This window comes from Hydra viridissima, unplaced genomic scaffold (genome assembly GCF_058129835.1).
Source record: "Hydra viridissima isolate aposymbiotic clone 2 unplaced genomic scaffold, HvirCarnegie_v1 scaffold_3, whole genome shotgun sequence".
Taxonomy (NCBI): domain Eukaryota; kingdom Metazoa; phylum Cnidaria; class Hydrozoa; order Anthoathecata; family Hydridae; genus Hydra; species Hydra viridissima.
Window position 1 is genome coordinate 7,750,001 of NW_028324302.1, and position 23,709 is coordinate 7,773,709.

The window sequence follows — 23,709 nt, forward strand, 5'->3', positions numbered from 1 at the left end:
TTTTAAACCATTTCTTTTAAACCATTTCTATGCATTCCATTTTCTTTAAGATTAAAATACAAGAGGCGAGTATACTCAGGGTTTTCAAATATAGAAGTAGATTTTTCTAATTTCCTATGTTGCTATATTATATATGGTTAATAAATATGTTGTTGTTTCTTTATTGGCTGCTTTGTTTTTAGTTCGAAAAGGTAACCTTTTTGATGGAGAGATGGAAACTTCTAAAATTAAACAACAAAAACTATTACTCTTGTTGCTGTTTGTCACCTTTTTTTAGTAGGAAAACTGTTTTACCAGTTTAGTGATTGGAATGTTAACTTTGCTATTTTTGAAGCGCGAAAACAAGTTGGTTAAAATGAAAGATTATAACTCTGCTACTTAAAACAAGTTCACGATAATGCTTTCAGCTTTTTTATTTATATTTTGGATTCTTTTTCCAAAGAAAACTAAATAACAAAAACAAATTTATCAATAATGCAAAAAAAAAGGTTGGTGATGTCAAGTGGACATTAATAACATTAAAGAGCAATCTGATTTTTGATTTGTTTGGTCAAAAATCTCAATTGTTAATTGAGATTTTTAACTACGAAATATTTGATAATATTTATTATATCCAATCTCCTTTAGCTAGAGGGGTGTTTAGCTTTTAGTAGGAAAATCTTTGTTCTTACGTGGCCGAGTAACCTTTTGAAAAAACATATCACAGCATGAAATAGAAATACTCGTCTTTAAAGTTAAATATAATGAATTGTAAAGAATCTAAAGATTTTCAAACTTGATAGTTGAAGCTGTTTTATGTTATTAAACATCAAAAATTTTAGGAATTTAAATAAAAATAAAGAGATCTCTTTTTTTTTATACCTTGCGGTCCTTCCGTGACTATTAAAACTTAAATGGCTTTAGATGAGCAAAACAAAATGGCTTAAGATGAGCAAAACAAAATGGCTTAAGACGAGCAAAACAAAATGGCTTAAGACGAGCAAAACAAAATGGCTTAAGATGAGCACAATGAAAATCGTTTGATCTTTTTTTCAGAGAATACCAGTGTCCTCATTCTCAGCTGGAAAAAAATCATTCAATATTATCATATCTCTCAGAAGCCATTTTAGAAACCTCTGACCTCCTTCCGTCACTTGAAAAGTAATTTTTAATTAGACTCAAAAAATATGTAGTTCGTCTAACAGAATTCTTCCTTGTAGCCTCCATAGATAATACATTATTCTTGTATAATAGTTATGCTGTTAAATTAACAGTTTTTTTCTACTAAATTATCAAAGATTTGTCTAAAATTAAACTTGCCGAAATACAAACAACCAACCTTTATCAATCACATTTGTTATTGAAAGCTCATGAATTTTTTTGAATATAAGCTTCGTAAGTAAAAATTGATTCTCAAGAACTGAACTTTTCTAAGGAGATTTTATTTAACGTACTTTAAATGTTTTTCTTACTGCTGGTCTGCTAATTAGCTTATTGGTTCTTTTAGTTTACATTTAAACTATATTATCTTCTTAAATAAACTTAAAGTATCAGTTAAGAATCCAAGGAAAAATCAATGGGTAATATTATTAGGTAAAAATCATTTATATAAAATACTTTTACATATGTACCATGCTTTTTACATAATACCAACAAATTAAGGATTTTTATTCTTTAATTTGTTGGTATTTTGAAAACTGTTTGAGCACCTGTTTTGAATGTATTTGCCAAGGCACACCCACCATTATTGACAACAATAAAACTCATAGCCAGCTAAAACAATAGAATATATTTATTTTAAGCTTACAAAAGTATAAAAGAAAAAATACCTTATTTCATGTTCCTTTTTGCTTCCAGTGTCCATTTCTCTTTTTTTCAAAAATGTATTCTGCTGCACTATTCTTCGCTTTGTGTGCCGTTTCACGCGCCATGATCTTTGACATGACAATGGATGAAATAAAAAAAGCTGAAGGTCTTTTAACCGGCATTGATATGGCTGTTGATAAATTAAATTCTCGACATGATAGAAAAGAATATCAATTCAGGTATTAATAGCTTAATTGAATTATTTTGTCTCAATATTTTACAGAAACTTGATGTAAATTCAAATTACATTTAAAATGTGTTAAATAAACATGAAGAAGCTTTTTTTATAAAATCTTTTATACAATTCAACTTATATATTATTCATAACTCAACTTTTGCATTAAATACAATTCTGTTTAAGTTTTTTTTTTATTTAAAAAAAGGATGGTATTGGATTCAATTGAAAAGGGCAACCGTCAGGTATCAACTGGACAATTGGGAAATTACTACCGCATTTCTGTAAAAATTGTTGAGTCAGTGTGTCCAAATACAGAAGATAGTGACGGGAAGAAAGTGAACGAATGTTCAGCAAAAGCTGGGGGTTTAAGCAAACAATGCAAGTTTGAAATCTTGACGATGCCATGGTCACCAGACAAAACCAAAAGAGTTCGAGTTACTCAAATCTTTTGCTAAGTAAAAAAAAAAAAACTATGATCAAATTGAAAATCAAATTTGAAACTTATATTTGTTATAAAATATCAATGAAAATATATTTGGTGCTTTTTTTTCTTTTTCATGCAAAAAATTTTTTTACACACAAATGTAGTCAATAAAAATTTTTATTCCTTTAACCATATTAAGTTATCTCTATTAACTTTTTTTTTTTAAATGTTCTGAAATAATTCTTCAGGGTTTTTATCATCCTATAATTTATTAGTAATGCAGGCCGATAAATCAAACTGATGAATTTAAACTACCAAGTTTTTTAATGATGATTTCAAAGTTTACAGACAGGATTATCTACTATTTACATTACATTTGGATTGTTTTCTAATAAGACAACGCAAGACTGCAGCAAGACAATTTTATTGTTTAGAGCAAACATATTTGAAGTTTTTTTGAAATCATTAATAAACGCCGTGCTTTACTGTTAACGTGCTTTCGTAATATGATACATAAAAAAAACATACACGTTTTCGGTCAGTTGAAATGACCGATCTTTTTGCTGCCATGCAGTCTAGACTTTTACTGCTTTTAGATTTTTACTGTATAGACTCAATGGCAGCAAAATGAGCGGTCAAACATCTGGCAATGATTATCTCAGCAAAATAGAAACGAGAAAAACAAGCTTTAGGAAAATAGGTTGAGATTGAAAGGGTTTTTCAAATGATAGCGACATTGAATACAATATGAATAAGAGAATGTAATGTAGAGAAGCTGGGGGCTCTTTGATCTGTGGGGCAGCTTGATCTTTTAGCGCTACATCATCTATTTATAATTATATCTGCGTGACGTCATAAGTTACTATCAGCATATACTTCCGGCTATTTATTTTCGCTGTTGTTTTGTCAAAAAATCAATTTTACGAATTTTAAGAAATAAAAGTTTGATTTTCACGATAAAAAGTAAATTTGATAAACATGAGAATTATTCACATATTTTTATTACTATGTTAAATATTTGTAAAATATCAACTGCAGTCACTAGGTATTTTATCGACGTATATTTTATGGTATAATTTTGCCGTTGAATGTTATTTATCAGCCATTATTACATGATGTATACCTATAGGCGTTCCTTGATCTCTCTTACAGGGGGCTGATTGATCTGAGGATCAAGGTGCCCCATACTAAAATTATGATACATGTATAATTTGTTGTATTTAATTACATTAGAATAACTATTGAAATGCATTCAACGCACAAAGAAAAAATATTTCCATTTGCTAGATAAATAAAATTAATAATAAAAAATAAAAAGGTAAGTTATTTTATCAAGATAAAGTAATAATACTCGATTTAATTTTGTTGAATTTTCGATAGACATAAATATGCATCAGCTGCTGCTGGACTTGAAACTGTCAATACGAAAGGTCAAACCTTTAAATAAGATGATTGCGAACAAGAGTAATTTTTTGTCTAACGTTTTTTCATGCTGTTCTTATTAAAGAAAAAGATCGGGCTATTGAGCAGTGGTGCACGCTTGGTATCGGGATTCGATACCCGTGCGTAGCAGACGCTTGGTCAATTTATTATGAGCGTCTGTATTTATAAATAGCTGCTAAATTTATGCCACTGTTTCTCATTCATTTAGTTTTACGTTGTTTTTCTTCATGTTTAGTTAATTAATGCTGACATTTAATTTTCGATTTTGATTTTTCAGTTTTTGCTAACATTTCTTAGAATTTCTGATGAAAAAACTTGTTCACTAAACTTTAAATGTGAATCTCTTGGCAGAAGTTTGAAAAACTATGTTTTTAATTATGCTTTATTGCCAACTTTTTATTAAGGGGCACCTTGATCTGCACTATGGGGCACTTTGATCGTTTGTAGGTGATGTTATAAAGTTGATTTCTGCTTACTAAATATTATTTGGACCAGGATTAGCTTGCTGATTTGAATAAAGAAACAAAGATTCTTTTAAAAATAATGAAAATAGTATTGTAGTCTGCAAGGGTTTTCAAGTAATCAACCATAAACCATAAAAAGGATTAAGGTACGCCTATCTCCCCTAAATGAGAGAATATAATGTGAAAGAGATAAGTATTTAATGCAGAAACATTAAATCTTCGAAAAAAGTATGAATCTGAAAATAATGTTTATGAATGTAAATGGATTTTGACAATTATGAATGTAATCAGGACTTTGACAATGTGTTTCTGCTAATTTAACAGAATATTTTAAAAAGAAATTTTTTTTTAATCAAAGTAAGTGCGAACTATCTAAGTAACAGGGAAGTTTTAAAAAATCAAATTTATTATGTTAACTACCCAATACCAACCGAAGCCGATATTTTTATTCGTTTTTCAACCGTATCTTCATTTTTCAACCTTATTTAAGCTCTATGAAATGAAATATGTATTTGAACACGAACAAAAGAGAGTGATGCCTTAATCAGGTCAGGATTAGCAGAAACAACATTATTTTAGTGACAACACTTTTTTGTTTATTCGTTTGTTCCTTGATAATTCTTCTATATTTATTCTCTAGCTAATGTTGATAATTAATTTTTTCTGTCAGATAGCTCAACTCTGCTACTCCAAAATCTGAGACTCTACAGAGCAGCCTTTACCGAGCAATAAGTAAGAAAAAAAAAAGGATTTGTGACAGGGTTTCACAGGACAAAAAGTTCTTTAGAGTTATAATAGAATTTTTATTGAATTTCGAGATTCTATAGAAGATTCTATAGAACTTCTTTAAGATTCATGTAGAATTAGTATAAACTTCAGATTTTTGTTCAAAATCTGGTTTAATTCGCGTCACATTATTTGCCTTTCTCTTCTGCTTCGTGAGATCCAGATAATTATTTTATAAAAATGAGTTAAAGTTCTAACTCTGCTTAATTACCGCCAGAAATATGAAGACTTTAACACTGACTCTGGTTCTGATATACCCACTTCACTATTGGCAAGCAGACAGACAAAAATTAGAAAATCAAATTTCGCCAGTCCTTTTTTTATGATTTTCTATCAATAGTAAGTACTGTTAAACAATCCAGAATTTCAATTTTCTTGCCTGTGTAGTTTCTAAGAAATTGGATGTCAAAGTTGAAAATGGGCAGATTAAGCAAGCTTTTTACCGCAAAAACATGCTTCACCTTTTTTCACCTCAATTGGATTTTTAACCAATGTTAAAAATCCAATTGATAAAAACTCCTAGGTCACAATAATTCGTTAGAAAAGTAATGCAATGAGCTTTATAGCTATAATTTTGTGGTAAGTTTGTAAAAATAATAAAAAAACTATAAAACAAGAAAAATTAAAAGTAGCAATAGAATTCACAACTCATGCGATCAGCAACTTTTTTCCCTCGGATTTTCCAAAGCAAAATTTTGGTCAGGTTCAAGGTGTATATTGACAAGTTCTGAAGGAAAATCTAGCGCCAGTTTTGCATCATTTGAAAATAAAATGATTTGAAAATTTTCTGTCCTTCGTCTTCTTTAATGTTCTTTTTAGTTTCTTAGCTACTCACTAACGAAAAATTGATTTGTTGTTTTGCGAATTTTTTAAAATGATTCTAATGACCCATAAACAGGAGATTAACACTAGGAAAACTATGTTTTGCTAGTGTTAAACTTCTGTTTGTGGGTCATATGTACTCATCACCAATTTCGTTTTTTTTTTTGTTTTTTTTTTGTTTTTTTTGTTACCTCTACAGGTATTTAAGCTGCTGTGGTGTAATTCAAAAACTTATTATCATAACCAAAAATTAATTGTAAGCATGAGCAATTATTTCTTTTTTTTTGACACAAATTTATAACGAAAATTATAATTGATTTGAATTATGATTTAGGAGTTGCTTGATGGGGACTCAGTACTACACGTATCGCATTTTTATAGAAGGAATCTTGATCTTGTAAAAGTTATCGGGCACATTTTAAAGAATGAAAAAAGTTCTACAACATTCGCTCTATTCAATCATCAAGGAATGATATCAGTTAAAGAGGCTTTTAGTTAATCGGGATATAAAATAATACGTAACGAAACAACTTCAAGATATTTGCCTCATGATGTTTTGAAGCATTAAAAAAATGTTGCGCCCCTAACGAAGTCATCGAAGAAGCTGCATCGAAAATACAGGTAAAATTACATGGACTATTGAAAAATGCAGCAAAACGCGTTAAAACGATTGATACAGAAGTAAAAAGTATTGCTTTCAACTACCGAGAATCAAATCAACCCGGAAAAAATTGACGCATATTTAAAGGATACATACAGACTGTATCTTAAATTGTTTTTAGAGCTTTAGAGAATGTATCTTAAATAGTATAGTTGGTATAAAATTCCAGCAACTGTTCATAAAGTTCTCGCTCACACTGGAAAAATCATTATCAATTTACCAGCACCTCTTGGTATATTAGCAGAAGTCAATATAAACAATTAAAAAAATACCGAATCCATCATGCTAAAAAACGATCAATAATAAAACAACTTACATAATGCTTTTATTTCTTCTTCAATTGTTACGAAAGATGAATTTGAAAGATGAAATTAAATAAGATTTTGTTCGTGGTGATTTAACACAGAATGATGTTAAGGCAATTCTTTAACTATTATAATTATGTAACCATATATTTTCTTAGATTGCAATTTACATTTATAGCAGTACTATTTAAAAAAACATTAAAAAAATTCCATTAAAAAAATGGATAAGCTTAAAAGTTTTTTTAAGATTTTTTTTACAGTGAAAACAGCGCAAGAACAAATTTAATATCGCTGTTGTGAAGTTCAATTTCAATCTTCAAGATTTTATTCTTTGGAATCATGTTATCTTCAAGATTTTGTTCTTTGGAATCATGTTTCTAACTGTAATAAATGACATTAATAGCCCTTTTAAAAAAGTGGATTGTGAAACGTTTGAAAAATGTTCTTTAGCAACATATTTTTATCATATCAACTACAAAAAAGTTGGGAGAAAATTATGAAAATATTTTTGTCCGCCTGCTTGTGTGTGTTCATACAACACTCTAAACATTACACCATAAACGGTTACATTTTTCTGAATCTTCAGATGTCTTGGTAGATTATTGCATTCTCACATATCAAATCGAAAGTAACAAATTTGGAATAACTTTGACTAGCGGGAACTTATTTAAAAATATTTCTTTGTTTTTTTAAAAATTTATACAAATTTAAATGTTTATTTAAGTGTGGTAAATTAAGAAGTTAACTTTTTTAACCCCTGTTGTCTAACAACTGATTTTGTTTCCGGTACTATAATTAAAGTTTCCGGAATTCTAAAATTAACGGAGAATTTTAATTTTTCATTAATATTTTTCAGATACATTTTTTATCAAAAGATATGCGATAGCCCCTCATTTATATATCAAAAAATTTTTTTACTATAAATCTATAAATAATGCTATTACATAAAAAACGGTTTAGTTTTAGTGCTGCGACATGGCTATTACTTTGGTCAAACTTTCTGTGTATGTTTAAATGCATGCATGCATGCATGCATACATACATACATACATACATACATACATACATACATACATACATACATACATACATACATACATACATACATACATACATACATACATACATACATACATACATACATACATACATACATACATACATACATACATACATACATACATACATACATACATACATACATACATACATACATACATACATACATACATACATACATACATACATACATACATACGTACAAACACACACACACACACACACACACACACACACACACACACACACACACACACACACACACACATACATACATACATACATATATACATAATGACACACACAAACACATAAAAACTATAGGTTTTCTTAAAAATTGATATATCACATAGAAATTACTAAAGTTATTTTGAACAATCCCTATAGCAAAACAGCTGGTTTTTTAAATTAAAAATCCACCAGATGGCTGCTTTATCCTCAAGCATTGACTCAATGTTAAGAGAATACCTGATCTTTAGAGGTTTCACTGCATCTCTGAAATGTTTGGAAACTGAAATTAAAAATGATAATAATAAATCATTTAAGGTTAGTCAGTATGTACATTAAAAAAAAAATGCTTTAATGCTTTTTTCAATTTATATTTTTCATTTATACAAGATCTATTATGGGATTATTTTAATTTTTGATTAAGATGATTTAATGTGTAATATAACTTATGCTTGTAAATTGTTTAGGTGGATAAAATATTGGATCAATTTTCCCAATACATTCAAAATTATGAAATAGCTAACTTAAAGAATTATTGGCGTTATTTTGAAAAATGTTATTTCTGCCAACTTGGGCATGAAACATATAAATTAGTGAAGAAACTGGAAACAAATATATTGCGATTGTATGTTGTACATGCATTGCAAAGTAATAAGCCAGAAAGGGTCAATGAGTTTTTTGAAAAATATGCAGTTGATTTGCAACATGAAGATGTTTGGAGTGATTGGTTTAGTAAGAGTTTTCATTAATTTACAACAATATTTTTGTTTATTGTTTTGCAGATAAATTATTTAACTCTCAGCAACCAAAATTAGTATAGAAACAGGTGATTTAACATGATTTTATTCCAAGTTTAATTTTCATCTTTTAGTATTACCATTCATAAAAAATGCTGAGCAAAATAAAGTTTTTGGAATGTATTTCACAAAGATTTGGCAAGATTCTGTGTTATTATCACTAGCCAACTGTTTAGACACCATTTTTTCACAAATCAGTATCCTTTTTGTAGTATATATTTAAATACATATTTTTACTGTTTAAGTTTTTTGTATATTAACCATAATTTAACGTTGTTTAAATTGTTTTACATTTTTTAAAATTAAAATATTAGAGGAAGAAAGTTTTATTAAATGTTGAGCTTATGTTCAGTTATATATGTAGAACAAAGGTTGTTAAAAATCTTCAAAATATATATATTTTTTTATTTATGCAGAAAAAATTACTTTAACTTAAAAAAAGCTCTTCCTTCTTTGCTTAATTTTGAAAAAGAGAAAATTAAGTTAGAACAAGTGCAAGAAGAGAATAAAAGGCTCCAAATGCAAGTTTTAAACTATGAAAAAGAGCTGAATCGGCTTCGTTTTCTAAGCCTTCTTGGCAAATTTAATGTTGCCACTCAAACAGATGATTTTGAGATAGAATCCATGCAAAAGTAAGAGTGATCCTTGCTTTGAGTTTAATCTTTTTAATTTTTTCATTCTCACTTAGTTTTTTATTATTGTATCTTTAGCCAAAAGTTTAATGCATTAAGCTGTTTTACGAAAAAAATAATTTTAAATTAGTTTAGCTGTCTGTTAAACTGAGACTTTTATTGCTATTTTAGAGAAGAGGCTAAAAAGTTACAAACAGTAAAAACAAGATTTGTCCCATGGAAGTTTTTAGGCTCTAAAGAAAAAGAAACAAAGCAAATAAAAAAAGAAGCCATCAGTGTCAAGCAATCATCGTTAGAGGAAAATACATTACGCAAACCTTCCTTTAATAAAAAGCAGACAGTAGTTTCTTCTGAAGATTTAAATTTAGACAGTATAAAGAGAGACCATTTTAGTACAGTTTCAGAAGCACTAGATAAGACACTTAGTTATGCAGAAGAAAATTCAGATGCTCCATTTATTATACTAAGCAATGTAAGAATCCTCTTAACAGAGTTTGTTATTTTCATATTTTTGGTGTGTAATACAAACTGTTTATTAGGTATGTTGTATTGATGATTAATCTTTTCAAAATGCACTCTGATTACTGTTTATTTAATTGTTCATGGTAGTGAATTCACAATTCCCGATATAAAAAGTTTTTAAATATTTTGAAAAAAAAAAAAAGAAGACTTTTAGTAAAATTAAATCATTTTTAGGACTAGTTAAGCTTGCATGGCAGTAAATAGAGAGTTAATGACTTTGACTAATGTTTTTGTTTTTTTTACTTGCCAGAAATTTTTGTTTGTTAGTTATTCTGTTATAATTTGTATTGTTGGGCTTGTCTTAGTTTGCAAAAAACACCAGAAATATCCATTAATTAGTTTGTTTTGATATTGAAAAGTATAAACTCTGCCTTTTAGTTTTCTATGGTCATCTATTATTCTTTCAGGATGAATTCAAAGAGCATGGTGCATTAATTGTTTGCTGCAAGTTCTCTTCTAATAGTACTTCTGTTGCAAGCCTTGATGCAGAGGGGGTTTTAAAGTAAGTTTATAGCTAAAATGTTTTTAAAAATCTTGTGGTTTCTTTCTAGTTGTTTTAGAAAATGAAGTAACTTATTTAATCGCTGTTGAAATAATTATATGATAATTTAGAGATTTGGTGCAACAGAAGTCTATTTTTAGTGCTTCATTATGTATATTTTTTCTTATGCTTTTCTTGTATTTATATCCTTGTGTTTTTTTCCAAAACTCATTCTTTTTCTTGCAGAGTGTGGCAATGTCATCCATTTGTCTCTTCAAGTTCAATTATTAGTTTGGATATGGATATACTTTCAGTAGATTGGCTTCCATTAACAGATAATAAAGTACAGTCTCTTCTATTTTTACAATTTCTTTTCTTTTGCTCTTAATGTCTCTCTCTCTGCTTTTTTTTTTTTTTTTTTTGATAGATTTTTTTACTTTGGACTATTCAGATAGACCTCATCTTTTCAGCTGCTTCTTGGTCGATCTAATGGTCAAATAGGTGTTTATGATATTGGAGCAAAGAAGTTTTTGTGGGAAGCTGCTGTAAATTCTCATTTCAAAAGGTTACTTTAATTAATTTTTTAAATTGCATTTTGTTATAAGTATTTCTTTTTAAGTTGAAATTGAAAAAATGTTCTTTGTTTGCTTTTTTAGTTTTTTACAGTTTTTTTTTTTTAGTTTAAAAAATCAAATTTTTCTCACTCTAAATAGTGTTTTTTTGCTAATTTAAACCAAAAATAATACAAAAACAAGCATTCTTATGAATTTAATTAAATCTACAACCTTTCAATATATTGACTTTTAACAAAAAAGTATTAATGTATTTTTTCCAAAAAGATATTTTGTCTCTTCACAACAAAGGAGTCATATGTCTTCAGTCTCCAGTCATTCCAGAGTATTCTTCTTTATCTCTTAGATGTGACATACAAGCTCATTGCAGAGTTCATTTAGAAATGTTTCACATTCAGTTATAATTTATTAATTTATTTAGACTTTTTGATTTTTCAAAGTACTTACCTATTTATCAGGGTTATCATCACCAGTTTCTTTACTAAAGCTTTATGTAACTTTACCAGCTCCCCCCCAGTGGCCCTCCACAAATTCAAGATCAATAAAAATGTCAACAAAAAACTGTTTAAGATCTTTTAAGAACTTTATGTAGAGGTTGTAAATTTGTTGAAATCCTAGCTGTTTATCCTAGATTTTTTATCAACTTTTATTTTTGATTCAAAAAAATGTTTTAAATTTTGGTGCTGGGTAAAAATAATCCTTTTTTAAAGTTAGAGAAAGTTGTTATCAGTCAAAAATTACTTCAGCTCCCTGCCAGATTTTTTAAAACTATTATAAATTTAGAATGAGCAATGATGCCATAGGTTTTTGCATAATTTAAATCCACTTGGAGTGATGCTTTTGATTAGCTTAATAGAAATAATGCAATTAAAATATTATTTCAAAAATAAGTTTTCAAATACAAAATAATAAAACTAAACCAATTATTAAAAAATTAATCAAATAAAGCAAAAACAAAAAAAAAATAAAATTATTAAAGATCTGTGAAACTAAATTCAACAAAAGTTTTCATCAAATTCTCTCCATATGACACATTTTAGTGATCAATCTAACTTGATATCTTTAGAAACTCTCTATGGATTTCAACTTGTTCAGAAATAAGCCCTAGCATATAAGCTCTTGAAAATATTGTTTCTGTCTTCAAGAATGATGTGTATTTTAAGAGGTAAAGATAGATCTGTACATTGTTGCAAATATCAAGATAAGTTTTCAGAAACCTTTCCAGTGCCTAAACATCATTTGAGAATATTATTCATTGTTTTTAATAATGAAGCTAAAAATAGCAACAGTGCTGGAATAATTTCAGCAAGAAAAACATGATATGCATTTCCTTCAAAAATCTTATGCTAAACAAAGAATTATTTAACTTAATTAAAAATAATTTCCAGTAAATACTGCTCCTAAAATTATTATAAAGTTCTTATATGGTAATTTTATAAAACCAGTTTCAACTTTCAGGCCAGAATATGGTGTTCTCTCTGCCTAAAATCTGTAAAACTCCCTTTGAGAAAATATAATTGACAAATCCTTGTATAAGTTGTAATTCTGGAAGAGGTCATTTAACTATAACCAACATATCTGGTTTTTTTTAAAAAGGAAGATTCAATATGCTCATGGATTTTGGTCTTTTTTTTTTCTTTATATATATATATATATATATTCCCATATGCAGGTGTAAACTTCAAGCAGCTGTTCGATATGTAAGATATGTAAAGGATGCAAGATTTGTAAAACATATTAATAGATTTAAAAAAATGTTTTTAAATAAAATATTATTTAGTTTTACCTGCCATAAACTCAGATCACCAACATGTTCACAAATCTGCACATTTTTTTATTTATTTTTTGAAGCTTTGGAAGAAATAAACAAGTTACAATTTACATCACATACATTCCCTTTCTACTGTATCTATTTTTTACTTGATAAAAATTAATAATTTTAATAACATAGTTGAATAGAGTATTACATTATTAAGCTATACAAAGTTCTTTTAATTCAAAACCAGATTTCTTAACAATTGATCTTTTTATGCCTTCAAATGTTTTAACCAGACAGGAGTGCAGGGATGCCAAAAAGTCACAACTTAAAGTCTCACTCTGAGAGACTTAAGCCAACTTCTATAGTATTGGCCATTAATGACAATCTATCATGTTATTGTATTATAATATAAGTTTGAAATTAAATATTATAAAAATAAAAACAAATTTTTTTTATTGGAATAAATCAAATGATCACAATATAAATTTTTATAAAAAATGATAAAAAAAAAAAAGAAAATTCGAAACTAAAATATTGAAATGAAAACAAGTGTTTATATGTATCAAAAAAAATATGGCTAAAATAAACCACAACAATAAAATAAACAAATCATAATTAAAAAAAGTTTAAAAAATTCTCTATGCAATTGAGCTCTTGATTATTGACTTTAAGATTTTAAAGCAACCAACACCTTCATAGTTCATGCAGGCCCATTTGCCTTATACTACCAATACCTTGTTTTGTTCTACACATAGAATAATCTGGGTGCATTTTTTCATGTGGCATTCTTCTCAGCATTATTCGGTTTTTTCTTGAATCAACCTGAATGTTCATTTTATTGCTGAAATGAGAAGTGTGCCACATGCACTTAAACCAAGTTTTATGAGCTAAATACCAGTTTTTTCTTGCTTTCTGATATTTTTTCGATAGATGTGGTTTTTTTGCAAGCAGCTCGCACCACTTTTAGTTGTGCTTTTTGTTGTACTCTTTTAATTGTTTGAGCAATAACAACAACACCAGAAGCTTCTTGCCATTTTCAACTGAGATCAGTAGATGATAAGTTTCTATTTTTTTCACCAAATCAGTAAATGATAACTTTCTTTTTTTTTTCACTATTTGAATAAGTGAATGTTCATTTCTTTCATTTGAAATGCAGGGTCTTCCAAGACACAGAAGATTTTCAATTGTATTCATGATATTGGATGATTATTCTGCTAACAGTTGCATGTGCTGTGTTTAAATGTTTTGCAATTTTTCTCACTGAGATATTTTTTCATTGATTGCTATAATTTTACATTTTATCATATTATCAATAGTTTTTTTAGTCATTTTGATTGTTTTATTGCTGAAATGTTGTAGTTAATTAGAAACTAATTTTTATATTTTGTTTTTCATAAATTTTTCAAATATTTGTAACAACTTTTAAAAATTTCTAATAGTTAGTATTAGTTTGTAAATAAGTTCAAAGTTTTAATCAAAGACATATGTAATTTTGAAGGAAGTTTGAAATATTAGAGTGGGTTATTAATTTTGGCCATTATAATTATTTTAGATTATAAGGTGTGTCAAAAAAAAAAAAGATAGTTGGCGTATCAATTCATATTTTTATAATTATCTATATTTATTTGAAAGAAAATATGATGGTCATCAACTAACACTTATTATTTTCAAAAAGAGTCAAACAATCATTGATTTATTATCAGTCAAAGTTGAATGGTATCAAAAAAAACATGATGGATTGTTATTAATGGCCAATACTGTATATAACTTACCACCATTGGGATAGTGTAATACTCATCTGTAGAGAACCCAAGAAAAGGTCTTTGTAAGTTAGCCTACATAGTGAGTACCAGATGAGAACAGTACCAGTAGTGTTTTTCATTCTGCATTTTCATCCAGTTTAGGTCTGTTCTTTAAGTCATTTTGTTGTAAACACCTCAGAGAAGTAATAAGAATCCTTATGTATTTTGTCTAGGATGGCAATGTGATAATTTTGGTATGTCCCCTTTCAATCTCCTATGGACATTTCTGAAATACTTCTTAGTTTCCACAATCTGCTTCAAGATTGAAGAGATTACCAATATCTTTTTCCAGCAAACTCATATAATAGCATAGCATCCATGTCAGCAGAGCTGGATATTCTTTCAAAGCCAGCTCTTTCATCTTCACCATTTAGTCCTGCTTCATTGAGGAGCTCGAAGTAATAATCTACAGATTTTTTTCTCTCTGCTCAAAAATCAGAAATCTTGTGCGGCTATGCACAAAAGTTTAATCGAGTTTTTCATAACAACATGCTTGTTTTTCTAACATTAAAGCTTATTGCATATAGATTTTAAGTTTATCTTTTTTGTTTTTTGCTATTTATGTTTTATTGATAAATTAGACGGAAAAAAATATTCACACATGCTACACCCCATTCCATAAGACTAATAGGACATTAAACAATGTATTTTACTGATGACATAAAAGTTTAATCCAGTTATTTAATTATACATTTTTGACACTTCATAACTAATTATTATACTTAATTACCACTTTAAATGATAAGTATAGTGAGTACTTATGATTCTTAAATAAAAAAATAATTTTAAAATTACAAAAAATATTTTAATTGCTAAAAAGTATCTAGAGAATAACTGCAGTATTTTAAATTTCAATGCTTGTAAATGGGTAGAAAAGCAGTGTCAGAGAGCATCAAATAGCAAATTATTGGGCTGATCAAATCAAAGAATCATAACAACGTTGAAATTAGTAAACTTAAGGGTGTTTCTGAATTTTATTTGCAAAAAAATAAGGAAACCTGGGAGCTGACAGGTAACATTGTTGGCATGCCTCATTCTGGAAGACCTCAAAAGCTTAGTGACCGTGACAAAAGTAGTATATTCAGAACCAGTAGAGAAAATCATAGGCTCAGCTCAAAAAGCTAGTTTAAATATTCAACCAATCTTTTCTAATTGAAATGTAATCAAAAATGGTGCAAAGAATGTTTGCATTGGGGAGTTGAAGATTGGGCAAAAGTCATTTGGAGCAATGAGTCAAATTTTCAGGTTGTGAACCAAAAAGGAAGAATGTACATTAAAAGACTTGCAACTGAGAAATATTGTGAGCGCTATTTACAAGCAAGATGACAAAGTAGTGGAGGCTCAGTAGGCATATGAGGATGTTTTTCCCACAAAGGCCTTGGTATTTGTGAGCTGTATAGTAGCCGTATCAACCAATATACCTACAAAAACACACTTGTTTAACACAAAAAAGATCAATTTGTTGCCTTGGTGCCCTAGATCACCAAACATCAACCCAATAGAAAATATTTGGTCATGGATTGACACTCAATTGGTAAACCATCAAATTCTGAGCATTTGAAGCAACTTCTGAATGAGCATTGGTTAAAACTGCCACATGAGATGTGCATGAAATTGGTTGAATCAATGCAGAGACAAGTTCTTCTTTGCTATTGAGCCAAAGGAGGACACTTTAAATATTAAATTTGTGTTTTTTTTAAATTTCTTATGTTCTAAACCTTAACTCAATTAAACTTTTATGCAAATCATTTAATGATTATGTAATTAATTATTTAATTTTTTAAAATTATCTTATTAATGTTAATTGTATAGCTAATTGATTGTTCTTTTAAAAATAAAAAAATTTAACTAAATTCATTTTCCTGATTTTTTTAGTTGAAAAAACCCTGAAAAGTTTGATTGAAATTATCATCTCAATTAAACTTTTGTGCATAGCTGTACACAAAACCTTTTCCCATTATGAACTGAATAAGCAATAGTCAGATCATTCTATATGTTTGACCACTTGATCTTCTTGGCAGATAGCCAGTGTGGTTTTGATCTCCAGTTCCTTGCAAACCTCAATAAGATAGTTGTACACATCATCCTGCAACTATTTTCTTAATTTCTTTCATTTTGGGGTAACATCCAAGCCACAGAAGTAAAAAAAAACAACCTGCTTATCTAAAAAAATTTCTGATAGGTAAATGTTCTAACAATAAAATTATTCAGACTAGAAGATTTCAGTATTTTTTTTTTTTTTTTTGAGACTTTAAGAAACCAAATTTAACAGAGCTAAAACATAAGAACCAAAACTACTACTGATCATTAATTTCTATATTCTTGTTCATTGTTGTTGTCCTTCATTGTCTTTGCTCCACTTATTACTGATTTTCAACTTGCACTATTCACCCCTGTGGATTGTGTTCTTATCAACTATGAAAATTATCTTTCGTCTAAATCTGAAGTTTAGAAATAAAAGCTTAAAAATATCAATTTTACCTAAAAACTGTCTAGAATGATAATGACCCATGGAGTTTTTTAAATATTTTGAGAATCACTTAATCAGTTCTGGTAATTTTTTATTATTTCAAAGCAAATTTATCTCACTTTCAAATATATGATGGTACTTTTAAAAAAGTTGGTTGTAAACAAAGAAAATGTATTCATAAGTAGAAGTGAGAAAAGTAATTTCAGATGAGTAGCTTAAAAATTGTAATGTTCCAATTAATTTACTAGCAAAAGAGTATATAGTTCAAAGAAACAATTGTATAGTTGTATCATCAAATTGTGGAGTGTGAAAGAAACTGAGAAAGAGGTCCTTCAAGTTTAAAACTTGATCAAAAATTGATCAGGGGGATTGATGCAAATCTAGAGTACTATGTTTGGGATATTTAAAGAAATCAAAAGTGGATTATAATGGATGATGAATCCTACTGCAAACTCAACTGTTCAATGCTCCAGCCCAGAAGTTTCATACAACCATGAAAGAAATGAAGCCTGGTGTTTTGCTAAAAGCTATTAAAACTAAAAAACTTGGCAAGAAAGTTATTGTTTGGTAAACCATCATGCAGTTTTAAATGTCAACTACCAACAGAAGCATGAACTCCAAAGTTTATGTGATGTTTAAAAAAGTGACATGTCTATGATCCAAAAGCATGATAATCTGCCCATCTTCTGGGCTGATCTTGCATTTTGCTATTACTCAAGTAGTGTAATGAAATGGTATCAACAAAATACCATTGATTTTATCCTAAAAAACATGAATCCAGCAAATGTACCACAACTTTGTTCAGTTTTAAAAAATTTTGGCATCAAATGTGAGCTACATAAGAAAGGTGAAACTGTGGCAGATATCAATCTGCCAAATTTATGGTGTGACATCATGAAATTTTAAGAAAAACTGCCCTCTAAAAGCTCATGTGAGGTGTCCACACTAAATTAAGAAATATTGTGATCAGCTCAAAGATGATGTTTTCTAAAAACATTACTGTATTTAGAGATATATTTGTTTTAAAACAATAAAAAGATTATCAAAATCGATTAAATGCTTTTTGAAGTATTTTGAAAAATCTCATGGGTCATTATCATTGCAGACAGTCTTTATCATATTTTAAAAAACCCAAATCCAAAAAAACCCACTGGGCTGGATTTTTACCATTCTGCATGTTTTAAAGTTCTTTCTTATATATATGTATTTTCAGGATTATATCATTAGTATGCAGTCCAAATTCAACTACTGCTGCTTGTAGTTCATCAAGTTCACAAACTAAAATTGTAAGAAAAACTAAGATGATCAAAATGAAGCAGTATTCTGACTATGACCCAGTATTTTCAAAGCAAGGTTGTATTTCAGTTTGGGATCTTCAAACGGGGCAGTACAAAGTATGAATCTAGTATATCATTTAAGATCCATTTTAAATTTTTGAATTCTATGTTCAAGTAATTTAAAAAGTGTTTATTGTGTAGAACAAAATTTAAGTGGCTATTTTAGCTACATTGATTTCTCTATTTAGAGAGCTTTAACTATTGATCCATTTCCAGTTTGTATTCATTCCTTATCTTATAATCATAATGGCACACTTTTATTGACTGGCGGCATTGATGGTATGATTAGACTTTTTGGTAAGAAGGTTTTTTTTTTTAACATTTTACATTTGCAAATGATAAAGGCAAGTTTTGTTTTTAATAATATAATATTTCTTTATCATTTTGCAAGTTTTTCAGTTTTTAACAACATTTTAATTTAATGTATTTACATTATTAGGTGTCAGTTCTCTTTAAAACTAAGCAAACTGTATAACTTTGTATTACTTGTATTTACTTGTTTGCACTTTTTTTAATTTTTTAAATATTTTATAGTGACTAATTTTGTTTTGAAATGTTTTTAGGAATATTTTTAATTGATGCTGTTTTAAGATAAAATATATTAAAATATGTAAAGTTGTCAAATATTAGTTTTCAATTTTTTTCAGCCCTTTTTTTCTTAAAGTATTTTATCATCCCTCTTCTTCTTAAAGTATTTTATTAAATTTGTTTATTATAATATTCCATAAACACAAACTTTTTTCAAAAGTGAAAATAATGCTATGTTTAGATATCCGCAATAGTGATTGTCTTATGAATTGGCATGCTCATTTTACTGATATTATTGATGTTATGTTTAACCCTTCTGAGACATGCGTATATAGTTTAGGAACTGATGGAAAGGTGAGCAACAGACTATAGTTGTAATGCAATACATCTGTGATTATATTAGCTTTCAGTTTTATGATAAGTAGCAACCATGTTGCCAACGTTTGTATTTTTGTAGTTTTTTTTTAATAATAAGAAAAACTCCATTGCATTATTGTAAGCAATAATCTTTAGCTTTCATATAGCAATCACATCATTCATTTTATGGATTTGTTCATTTGTTTGTGATGGAATAAAACTCTGCAATAGTCATGTAATCATGATGTCTTTAATTGTTAATGCAGTGAACATTGTTAATGCTCTTGAAAAAATGCAATAAATACCTGTTGAATTGTGGTCATTAGACATCTGCAAGTTTTATTTCATCATTTTTTGCTTTGTAACTTTGAATTTATTGACAGAAATGGATGTTATTATCATGATATGTTGCTTGAATTGCTTGTTCGTTTTTAGGATTTTACAACTTTAAAAAGTTTTTGTTTTGATTATAATTTGAAAATGCTGTTTTTCCAGGCATCAAAAGATTTTGCCAATATTCTCTGTAGTGACAATTCAAAGTATAAACTTTGACTGTTTGGATCTGATAGAATGAACTATAGAATGAACTATGTATTTAACATTATGTTAGTCAATAATAGACCATTTAGATTTAAGGAAGAAAATCAGTTACTGATATAAAGAATTTATTTTTTCACACTTTTCTTAATGTAAAAGGCTACCCAATTAAGTATTTTTCAACTTAAGGAAGAAAATCAGTTACTGATATAAAGAATTTATTTTTTCACACTTTTCTTAATGTAAAAGGCTACCCAATTAAGTATTAATTTAAATCATTACTTATATGGTATAAAAAAAAAAAGAAAAAATTTTTTTTTACTTTGCTTTAATATGATGCATCATTTTAAATCATTATAATTCCTTTTTAACTTCAATCACTATAATCCTCATATAAAATTAATTGTTATAAAAAAGAAAGTTATCTTCCCCATTACATTTTAATCATTTTGATCCCCATTTAATTTCAATCACTGTAATCTATACATTTCCATTAATTATTTTTTAAACTTGTGAGTTACCACAATAAAGATAATGAAGGCAATAAAACTTAACATGATTGAATTTTGATAATTGATAAATTGAATCAACTTTTGACTGAAATCAACTTCTAACAATTTCAAATTTACAAAAAAATAAAAAAATAAAAAAATGGTCTCATCCTTTTTGCTGCAACTATAAGTGGCTTTTGATTGAAATTCAATTTTATTTATACATTAAGGAGAAAACACCTTACAAATCAAAACATGCCATAAAAGTTGCATTAATTTTTAACAGTAAATTTCAAACTTGTAAAGTAAAAAGTAATAGTTAAAAAAAAGGTGCTCTTTTTTGCTGCTACTATTTATTCTTGTTGTTAAAATTTTGCAACATGAGCACAAGCATATGTTTGATTGGACAATGGAATTGCCATGCAAGTTGTTTATAGCTTAAAAAAATCATTTTAATTTTAATAAGAATATTAACAAGAATATAAATAAACATTCTACACTACATTAAACTAAGATCATAAAGTGATAAAATGATAATCATTTTAATTCATATTAGTGTAGTAGAAGTCACTTCCTATTTCACAATCAAATGGGTTATTCCATGCCAAGTCACCAAATGGTCCCTTTGGTGACATTTCAGATTTTATTGAAGGTCGTGCAAAAAGTAAATTTAATGAGTTGATATGCTCTTGATAAATAAAAATGCAACGTTTAAGCAAAAATCTTAACATCGCCAGAATATCTAAAAAAAAAATTAAAAGAAGTTCTGAATTTTGACTGAAAGACCTTTTTTTTCAGTTTCAGAAAAACTATTTTTGCAGTTTAGTAGAACTGTTTAAATAAGATAGTGTCATCTTTTAAATTTCTCCTGTATGTTTTGGTTGTAAATATCATGATGAGCATCAGCTTATGGTTGTTGATTCTACCATCTTTCTCTATGATCATATCTGTAGTAGATTTCTAGAATGAATATTCAAAACATTTTTATTTAAAATTTTTAAAAATTTTTCAGCTAAACAAGAATGCAAGAGCTGAGACATTAGTTTTTGGAGATATGTTTTATTTATGTCAAGATACTGATGAACTAGATTCCTAAACTCATTCTTGCTCAGAACGTACTTGAATGTGCAAAGTAAAAATGGGATAACATTCTCATCTTCACATCATGTGATGTGCATTTATCAAAAAGTAAAGTTAAATAAAAAAAAAAAGTCATAATTTATTAAGCACTTTAGGTTGACTCAGTGATTCATAAATGCTACTGCTGTGAAGTTGTAGTAATAACCTCTGTGGTTGCTTGCATGTGTATGATTAGTAACATAATTCATAATGTTTATAGTTTTTATTATTGCATTCTTTAAGAGTAAAGATGACATTGACTGTAGGTATTAACAATAATATTTTACAGAGGTAAGAAATCATTAGTATTGTTTTTAGTTATGCATATGGAATGTAAACAAAGCTGGCTCAAAAATCAGTGAGTATCCTCTTCCTGCAGGCAGTACTGGCCTATTTAATTACAATGAATTAAACGAACAAGATCAAGTAGGACAAGATGATTTTTTTGGTGGACGACTTATGTGTTGCCACACTGAAGAGCATTATATGATGATATGTGGACCTAGTGGGCTTATGATATATGAGGTGATTGTTATCTAATTTATATTTTATATTTATTTGTATTTTGTTGTAATATTTTGTCTTTGTAATATAATTATATTTTAAAAAGAAAAGACTTTTTGTTGTTAACATTCAACTATTACTTATCTGATTTTTTTTTTCTTTATCATCAGACTAATGACCAGTCTTCTTTTAATGAATCTATGCATATTGTGTGCCCAAGTTCTGAAGTGACAACATTAGATTGGTCATCTTCACCAAATCGTTCTATAGTTACTTGTGGTACAAAGAAAGGAATTGTACAAGTATCAACACTCTCAAAAAGATAGTGGTCATTGCATTTTTTTAACATTTAAAATTTTGTATTTTTCTACTCTGCTGCTCTAAGTCTTATTGAATAAAATTAAATACTTGTCTCAAATTGGTGTGAACTTGTCTCAAAGTGCAATGATGTAGTGTGTACTTGTCTTAAAATCATGTGATTGTCTTAAATTTCAATGATATAACATGTTGTTTTTTTTATACACTTTTATGTATAATTTTTCAGTTTTTACTTTTTGTTATTTTTTTTTTACCTTTTAATAAATGAATTAGTTGTTGTATGACTTTTTGTTTATCTTTTTGTTCTTATGTTTTCAAGAGATGTTTGAAGCTTTTATGAATGTATATCTTTATATTATGAAAAGGATATTTAATTTTATAAAATTAAGATGTAGTCATATGGATGAAAATTTTCCATCAAATAAAGTTATAATTTTCTTATGTTTATTTGTGAGTTTTCAAAAAAAATTATAAATGTATTTAAATTCAAAGCTTTGTATCAGATGATGTTTTATAATTTTTTATAGTATTAAAACCTTTGTATAAATCTTTAGGCTATTCCTTCTCTAAGGCATTCACTCAATCTTGACCAATCAAACATATTTGCAAATAAAATGAATTAACTCTTTGGTCAAATAAAACCTGTTTTTTTCTTTAAAATCAATATTCTTATCTTGTATGAGTAGGTCGTGTGATTGATTCAAATGTGAAAACAACTGTCAAAAAATTTGATTCTTTTTCAAATTAAATTCAATATTTAATGAATTGAAAACCATTTCAGTGCTGTTTTTCTAAGTTTCCGATTTTCTAAATTATTCTAAGTTTTTAATTACTAAACTTTTAATTCTTAAATAAGTTATAATATTTTATTACTTAAATAAGTTATAATATTTTATTACTTACCTCAAGTTGAATGGAGAATTTGGAAGCATGTAACAGGCTGGGAGAATCGTGCGCCGGAGATAAAGAAACTCTAGAGGAACTTGTTAGTAATTTCATGAAACAAGTTAAGAGGAGCGATTGGTTGAAAGAAAATACAGCTGAGAAATGGGAAAAAGAAAACCCAGAAGTTGCAACGCAATATAAAGAAGTTATTAAAAACTCTCTTTATCATCATGGTTGCGAAAAAAGTTCTTAAGTTTATTATTCAAATGATTCTGTAAATACTTCTTATATTTATCAGATATTTAACGAGTTAAATATTTTTCATTGAGATCGTTTTGTTTATCTTTAATTAACCGAAGTTTTTGGAGTATAATTTATGTATT

General features: G+C 27.9%; 2 protein-coding genes across 4 annotated transcripts; both read left to right on the forward strand.

The window, feature by feature from the left end:
• Positions 1 to 71: 71 nt before the first annotated feature.
• Positions 72 to 2,557, forward strand: LOC149890823 (uncharacterized). Its single transcript, XM_090081109.1, has 2 exons — positions 72 to 2,024; positions 2,229 to 2,557. The coding sequence occupies exons 1-2, from the start codon at positions 1,861 to 1,863 to the stop codon at positions 2,476 to 2,478; spliced, it is 414 nt and encodes a 137-aa protein (XP_089937235.1). The 5' UTR covers positions 72 to 1,860; the 3' UTR covers positions 2,479 to 2,557.
• A 5,225-nt stretch (positions 2,558 to 7,782) lies between these two features.
• Positions 7,783 to 22,988, forward strand: LOC145180265 (WD repeat-containing protein 91-like). 3 transcript variants are annotated; one of them, XR_016450519.1, is made up of 13 exons: positions 7,783 to 8,533; positions 8,683 to 8,947; positions 9,087 to 9,209; positions 9,455 to 9,644; positions 9,816 to 10,116; positions 10,574 to 10,668; positions 10,894 to 10,990; positions 11,075 to 11,212; positions 18,464 to 18,644; positions 18,776 to 18,884; positions 19,357 to 19,469; positions 21,938 to 22,144; positions 22,294 to 22,988. XR_016450519.1 is itself a non-coding variant. In XM_090081091.1 (13 exons), the coding sequence occupies exons 1-13, from the start codon at positions 8,411 to 8,413 to the stop codon at positions 22,447 to 22,449; spliced, it is 2,055 nt and encodes a 684-aa protein (XP_089937217.1). In that variant the 5' UTR covers positions 7,783 to 8,410; the 3' UTR covers positions 22,450 to 22,988. The 3 variants fall into 3 exon arrangements, 1 of the variants encoding a protein (XP_089937217.1); XR_016450520.1 differs by having other exon boundaries at positions 11,099 to 11,212; positions 22,294 to 22,841; XM_090081091.1 differs by having other exon boundaries at positions 11,118 to 11,212.
• The last annotated feature ends 721 nt before the right edge of the window (positions 22,989 to 23,709 follow it).

Bases quoted from the DNA above. Each gene is read 5' to 3' on its own strand.
- LOC149890823 (XM_090081109.1), top strand. From the start codon at position 1,861: ATGTATTCTGCTGCACTATTCTTCGCTTTGTGTGCCGTTTCACGCGCC. The intron at 2,025-2,228 runs GTATTAATAGCT...ATTTAAAAAAAG, and splicing joins AGAAAAGAATATCAATTCAG to GATGGTATTGGATTCAATTG.
- LOC145180265 (XM_090081091.1), top strand. From the start codon at position 8,411: ATGGCTGCTTTATCCTCAAGCATTGACTCAATGTTAAGAGAATACCTG. The intron at 9,210-9,454 runs GTATCCTTTTTG...ACTTAAAAAAAG, and splicing joins CACCATTTTTTCACAAATCA to CTCTTCCTTCTTTGCTTAAT. The intron at 18,885-19,356 runs GTAAGAAGGTTT...TGCTATGTTTAG, and splicing joins TGGTATGATTAGACTTTTTG to ATATCCGCAATAGTGATTGT.